At 39.5% G+C, this 7,500-nt stretch overlaps 1 protein-coding gene across 1 annotated transcript in view; it reads right to left on the minus strand.

Moving 5' to 3' along the window:
• Positions 1-644: 644 nt before the first annotated feature.
• The window catches only part of LOC104960831 (phospholipid-transporting ATPase IC-like), a gene marked incomplete at both ends in the record, with an annotated part of 7,633 nt that continues 777 nt past the window's right edge, over positions 645-7,500 (minus strand). The window contains 11 exons of the mRNA XM_010789001.1: positions 645-728; positions 833-1,056; positions 1,330-1,516; positions 2,516-2,639; positions 2,718-2,793; positions 2,891-3,002; positions 3,509-3,676; positions 5,187-5,299; positions 5,412-5,591; positions 5,962-6,127; positions 6,646-6,677. Coding sequence (XP_010787303.1) covers positions 645-728; positions 833-1,056; positions 1,330-1,516; positions 2,516-2,639; positions 2,718-2,793; positions 2,891-3,002; positions 3,509-3,676; positions 5,187-5,299; positions 5,412-5,591; positions 5,962-6,127; positions 6,646-6,677 — 1,466 coding nt within the window. The remainder of the gene's footprint in view (positions 729-832; positions 1,057-1,329; positions 1,517-2,515; positions 2,640-2,717; positions 2,794-2,890; positions 3,003-3,508; positions 3,677-5,186; positions 5,300-5,411; positions 5,592-5,961; positions 6,128-6,645; positions 6,678-7,500) is intronic.

Genomic DNA, 7,500 nt, shown 5'->3' on the forward strand with positions numbered 1-7,500 from the left:
AATAAATAATAAAAAAAAAAGAGACACGGTCCGGAGTGCTTAGAAGTTCAAACAAGTTAAATAAGGTGCTCTTCAGGGTAAAAGTTGTACCGAAGGGTAGATTTGGTTTGTAGTTAAAAGACAAGAAAGCTATGATGACACATGTTTTAAAAACACATTTACAAACACTCTTTGCAGGTACACAAAAATGTAAAGAAAAAACGAAAAGTCCAAGGCATACTTCTAGCTAAACGTTTTTAAAAAGCCTTTATTCAGATGTCTCCTTCATGTTGAAATTCCTAAAATCAAAGGCTTTCAGGTACTTTCATCGGTATGGCAATGTTCATTTAAAATAAGGATGTTTATTTTTTATGCGGCAGAAATCTGCTCACATCATGCTTTTAATCATTTCCGAACCAATTGAAATACAAAAGAATAGATAACACAAAAGAACAACCAATTCATAGTGGCCCCAACAGCTTTTCGTTATGGTATGCACCCGTAACATGTATCCGCATATTTATGATTTTAGAATCTCAACATGAAATATTGATTCCATTAGACTTGAATTTTTGCCAGAAATATTCCTTGGACATTTACTGTTTTAAAAAATTAAAATATGATTATTGAATACATGAAAATATGCATCTCCTTAACCGTCTCACCTGTTCAAAGAAGGCCAAACACATAACTGGAAATGATGTGTAGACGACGCTGTAGAGACCAATGAACCATGTCTCATATAGAGACTGCAAGAGAAGAATAGATGGTGGAGTTAATGCAGGATGATTATCTCTATATATATGAGTTCAGTTCATTATGTAACATTCAGTCTCATCTATGTAGAGCTAACCTGAGCACTGAAGCCGTTGAAGAAACCAAACCATATTTGCACCAGAGCAAAGCCACAGGTCTTAAACAAGAAGTAGCGCAAGAAGAAGGAAATGCGCCTGTAGGACCAGCGGCCGTGGACCAGGAGCAGCCGCTGCAGAAATCTGAACTGGGACAAAGCAAAGTCTGCGTTCTGCACGGCCTGACCCCCCTCCACTCCTGCAAGGCCCACGCCGACATGAGCCGCTGGGGATGGCAACAGTCGGAAAAGGCATTGAAAAAGAGGAAGAACATCAAAGCAGAAAGCACACAGGGACAAGTAGATCTATATAGTATTGTTTAGTTATACTGCATAATTTCAAACCAAAACTGTAATATTAATCCTGGTTAAAGTTTGGTATATTTTATAGAATCTTCTTTGAGCATACGTAAGTTTTGTGGTCTGCCAGAAGATTGCGGTCTTAAATTGACTTTTTATCCACTTTCAAGCGACGCTATTGTGAGTTTAACCTGACTTACTCTTGATCATGTTCACGTCATTGGCACCGTCCCCGATGGACATGGTGACGGAGCGGGTGTGTTTCCTGACCAATGAGACGATGTCAGCTTTCTGTCCGGGTGTCACGCGACAGCAGAGCACCGACTGACACTGCTCCGCCATCCTCATGAACGTAGCCCCCCACTCAGGCCTCTGGTCAAACTCTGCCTGGAGAACAACACCATCAAACAGCTCAGATTAGGTCATAGTTACTGTTGGGAAAATACTGAATATACTTTTCTAATATCAGTGTAGCGCATGATAACAAAGGCCCTACGTAGCTGTGTACGTAACCGGATGTATGATTACCGAGAAGAGCGTCAGGACACACGGTTTTAGGCATACGGTAGCTATGTAACAACGATCAACATGATGATTCAGCCCCTAGGCCTAGAGAGATAGGCATATGACTGTCATGTTTATTGCTTACGCAGGCCTTAGCTAATCCGAACTGTGGCTAGAATACTGCTTTGAACCGGTATTCTTCCATCTTGTGACCGTAACACCCTCTCTTGTATATAAGCATGTCAAGGACACTATTTTTTCCCATGCAGCTCTGTATGTGATGACTACTTCCATTCTTGCAAGGGTAATACATACATGTATCCTCATATTGAAGCTCAAGCCGGTGACGAGTGATATTTTTCTAACAGTAACTTCACAACAAATGTTGAACTGTAATGATGTAATTCTGTATCACATGACATCACATTTCTTGTTCGAGGTACAGTTGAATGAAAATTGTTCATCACTAAACCAAACTCTTACACTCAGAATTTTTAAGCATGTTTGAATTAATAAATATTTTAGTGTTAAATATGTTTTTTTCATAGTATATTATATATTTAGGCTCCTGTTCTTTGCCCCTTAAAATTTCCTTGAAGTACCTCACCGACATTTGTAATAATTAAATCAAGAGGTTAATTATTTAAACCATCGGCCTTGCAGTCTGCCATTGGACAGTTTAAAGCACAGCATTACATTTGGGGCTGCGGTTTATGTCCAGTAAATGACAGTTGAAAGCCATTACACGGGTACTTTAACAAAGAGTGAAAGAAAGGTTAATAGGCAATTTAAAAAAAAACAGCCAAATCTTCTGCAAACTATATGATGACAGTTATTCATCATATAAATGTGTAACCTATATCCTGTATGTCCAGTGTTTACCAGCTCAGGTCCAGTGAGCACCAAAGCAGTCTTCGCTTCAGCCGTCTGCTTGTCTACAGCCCACAGCTCTGTCTGCCTGGCCTTGAAGAAAGTGACCCCTGGGTCTGGGGACTGGAGTATCTGTCTGCAGGGGCAAAAACATACAAAGATCAATGAGCTGGTGTGAGTGTGTGCATGTGTGTGTTTGTTAGTCTCTGCTAACCTGAGCTCCTGCCATTCCAGTAATCTGGTATCAGGATCCAGTAACTTGCAAGAATATCCGATATTCACTGCAGTCTCTAGAAGAACGAAGGGGCAGGAAAGACAGAAACCACAGTGAGACATGAAGCGAAAAAGCGGTGCCACTCCAAATGATGCTACAGTAAGACACCATACCTTTTTTGTCCCCAGTGAGTACCCATACTTTAAGTCCAGCCTGTTGAAGCAGAGCAATGGTCTCAGGAACGCCTTCTTGAAGTCTGTCCTCTATCGCTGTCACCCCAATAAGCTACGAACCATAAGAGTGCAAATTATCTTTAAGCAATCCTGAAGGATATTGGCTTTTTTACGTAGCAAGAAAAGGATAAAAACAAATACTATAAGGTTGATAACATGAACAATGCACATGATTTGCTTTGAAAAGTAAAGTGTCTGCAGTAATAGGCTCTAACGACATCATTTGTATGTGGTTAAACGCTAGCAATCCTCTTATTTGCCTATTCTGCGATGTTTTTACTGTCACACTAACACAGAAACAGTTGGACAGTGTCAATGTGTTGCTATGGAAACAGAATGTTGAGAGCAACTCTTGCTTGATTTTGGTCTTTGCAGAACAATTTACATGCACAAAAACCTAAAAGCACCCGACAGGAAAGGGAAAACCCAAACAAGAATAATAGGGCCTCTTTTTGGGAATTCTGGGAAAAGTAAAAGGGAAGAAATAAATAATGGCAGGCTTGATTTAAAGATATCCTGTGACATGAAGATGGAATATCCCACCGAGGAGGAGCCCACCTGCAGATCTATCTCCATCTGATCATAAAGCTTTTCCAGCAGTGCGTCGCGGTCAGAGGTAACCATGGTTGCAGATTGATCCAGAGTTTTACTCCACTGCTCCCATGATGCCTCGGGAACAGATCGAACCGCAACACACAAAGTCCTCAGACAGGCCTGGGAAAACAACTGACAGGAGACGAGTTCACACGTTATTACAGGTTCCAGAGATGGCAAAAGTACACACATCCTTTACTCAAGTAGAAGTACAGATACTTGTGTTTCAAAAGTAGAAGTACTGACTAAACTTCTTTACTCAAGTAAAAGTAAAGAAGTAATGTACTAAGTAAAAAGTACCCATAACTAGCAGCTGTTTTAAAGAGTAACTGACCTCCCTTTATATTAATAGAACAATAATGTCATTGTTAGCTAATGAATGTTTCCATGCTGAACAACGGCAACATGACAACGTTTCTCATTGGTCCCTCTTCTTTAGAGAAGACCAGGAAATGATGGATCGTGTTCAAATCAATAGGCACGCAATGACTCTAAATAATAATGATCACGCCACCAAACACACATTCAGACTAAAGGAACAAACCTGCGTTGAAAATGTAAGAATTAGAAAGTGCAGGTATTTGTGTTCAAAATGTAAGAAGTAAAAGTAAAAGTCGTACAGACTGAGACTGCCAAGGCACGACAGGGGATAGGTACTGCATACCAGACAAAATAAGTAGTGGAGTAAAGTACCGATACCAGACAAAAGTACTTAAGTACAGTAACAAAGTATTTGTACTCCACTACTTCCCACCCCTGCAGGCTGTATATTATTCACTGAGTGACACGTCAGGCAGCATTTAAGAATTGACAAAGGAAACATGAGATCAACCCTTGGGTCTTGGCAGGAATGCTTTAACCCTCAGCTGGGCCTGATAAATTCCTCAAACTCTATTGATCAAGAACTTTGAACTACTTTGAGTCTGAGATGATCCATGCAGTGTGTCAAAGCTAATAGAATTGATGGAAGATATTGTGCCTTCAGTACAATGTGACCCATACAGATAATCATACAAAAGACAATCTAAACATCGATTTGTTTGACAAATGACTATATTTGGATCAACACCTTGCACATTTTAAATACATTTGTAGAGACTTTCCAGAAGCATAGTCAAAAACACCCTAATGACTTCATTTTCTGACTTTTCCTTTAGCCCATCTATAGTTTCTAGTATTAATTGGTTCTCATAACTGTGTCATTGTATTTTTGTTTGTTTTATTTGTATATCACTTGTCTCCTAAATGATTGTATTTAAATTAGCTTTTATAAACGGTTCCCTGTTGCTTACTCTTGATTTTAATGTTTTGTGTAAAGCACAGATTTGAGTTTTTGTTGAAATATGAGTGAACTTGACATTTATTTTATAAGGTCCGTGAAATGTAGCACATTAATATCACCCTGACATATAACTTTGATTCTCTGACTTTTCATACAGCACTACCACAAGGAACACCTCACGATGTTAGCGTATTGAGATATTCAACAAATGTTAACATGCTTAGTACAGTGCCAAGATTGTGAACTCTTTAATTTTGTAACTTCTTAATATTGCCATGGAGACCAAAGATACTAACACAGTGTCATAAAAATAGTAGTAGGCTCAATAACAGTAAACATTTAGTAGAAACTCCAGTTCACCTCCAGGGCTAGTTCAGTCCTTTCCTGATGCAGACAGTCCTTCTGCAGTCTCTCCAGGATCACTAGGTCGGCCCCTTTACAGAACAGCTTTAACCCACCCTCAGGCTCCCGCACTGAGAGAAAACAAATAAAAACAGTATGTATAATTTATTTTAAAAAGAAGTTGAACTTGTAAATTATAAAAGATTGTAAGATTGAAGTGTGTATTACGAGTGCTGCTCTCACCAAGCACTGACATACGTCTTCTGTGACTGGTGAAGTCCAGCAGAGCGAGCAGCTGATACTTGCGAGTGACACCCAGCTCTGAGACAACGATAAAGTCTCGTGTCCTGGAGAGAAAGACCCAGCCCAGCTCCCTCGCTGCCCCAACGAGAGCTTCCTCATCCGGGGACGCAGCCTGGTAAACTGGAGCCTCTGGAGGAACACACAAGGTGGATGTAAACACGATGTCTGCAAGGAATATTATGTTATTATCAGGTCAAACCAGCGATGGGGATGTAGAATCAATATGAGCATCCTTTCAAGTTCTTATTTCAACATTTGAAAAGCAGTGCCTCGAAGTTCACATACAGGTTCTTTTGGTTTTAATTGTAGCACCCCCATCAGGTCAATACAAAATAAACAGTGGAAACATGAATCACACGCTGAGAATCTCATCAAATAATAAACCAGCGCTGTCTGAGGTATAACCTGAGGTTTAGCACTTTTTCTCAGATGTAGGATGAGAACTGAGCTACTTTGATCTGGATCACAGTAAAAACTGATACTTTCACACAGAAACAACCTTCTTTCCACTCGGCCATGACAGTGTGGCAGACAGACAGCGCTCTGAGGAACTGGCAGCTGATTGGACACTGCTGTCCTCTGAGCTTCTGCACCAGGCTGGGAGCCGACATGAACAAACCCCCGCAGGAGAAGGGATTCCAGCTCAGGTCCATGGGCTGCAGACATACAGGAGGGAGATGGTGCATCCAAGGTTAATCTGCACTGACGTTATTAGTCGACAAGCCTTATTATTCTTATCTTATTATTCATTTTTTCTTATATCTCTATTACTTATACTGAGTAGGTTATCTGTTGTGTGAACTTTTGGGTTATTATATTTATTCTCTTGCCTATTTGACATTACATACAGTATGCTATATGTGTGCCGATACGTTACTATATTTGACCTGAATAGGCTTTCTTGTTTTCTGTGTATTTTGTGTTGTGTGCTATATTGTTGAAGCAACTTTGAGCTGCAACCTGTAAACAAAGCTTAATATTATACAGTGTTGCAACTGTGGCTAACATGAAGACAGTCTCATGGCCAAATGGTTACAGAAATGATGATGGAAAAACAGGCACTTAAACAACAGAAGATATACTACAAAGGAGGAAAGAACATGCCATCTTTGCAGCGGGTTGAAATACAAAAGAAAGAAAACAAGACCCAGATTTGAGAGCAGTGCTATGGTACCTCTGTGTCCTCTGCCTTGCCTGATGCATCACCTGTGAAAGAAGATCATTTTATTTTATTTATTGACCAACAAAAAGCATTTTGAATAAATAATGACGGCTGAACCAGGAAGTGGCTCGTACATATGGTTTGATATGATTCTAACTAGTTTTGTTTTCACTGAGCAGAGTCGGGGTTAACCATTCATTAGAGGGAGTCGCTGTTTGTTCGATGAGAGCATGGTTAGTGTCTCCTGTTGGGTCTCTTGAGGAAGCCTTTGCTCCACTGAAAGTCAGCGAGGGAACTTGTCTCTGGGGTCATTATCAAACTCTGTTACCTGAATTGTTAAGGAAGCAAATTACTTTGTCAAATAACAGGGTGCAATCTTCTCTAAACATGAATTTGGACAAAGACTGGATTTTTTAAAATATGAATAGTGTGTTATTATTGTGTCATCTTAAAGATGAGTTAGTGTGAACAAGTAATTACACTATGGATAGGGGTGGTCACCTTCTGTCCTTTTTTCTGAGATTTTATTCAACTATTGTTCACTTGGTTCTTTGCAAGGACATCTGATTAATATTATTAATGAGTTCTAATGTGAAGCTGTTTTCAAAATGGGAGAAATAATTATGATATTTGACTTTAGAGTCAACATGACTACTGCACTCCTGTGACAAGGTTGGCATGTACAATTCATCTTTCAAATCATTTTATGTTTTAGTTCAAAAGTCTGTGAGTGGTTTGAATTTTAATTTCGAGCTAGCCATGCAGCGTAAGGTCAAATATATGCTTTGTTTTTGTAATAAGTAAAAGTGCTGGAGTTGGGGTTGATGTTATCTTCCAACAGATATGATAATTTATTAGTAAATAATG

The sequence above is a fragment of the Notothenia coriiceps genome, unplaced genomic scaffold, assembly GCF_000735185.1.
Source record: "Notothenia coriiceps isolate Sejong01 unplaced genomic scaffold, NC01 NC01_scaffold00032406, whole genome shotgun sequence".
Lineage (NCBI taxonomy): Eukaryota > Metazoa > Chordata > Actinopteri > Perciformes > Nototheniidae > Notothenia > Notothenia coriiceps.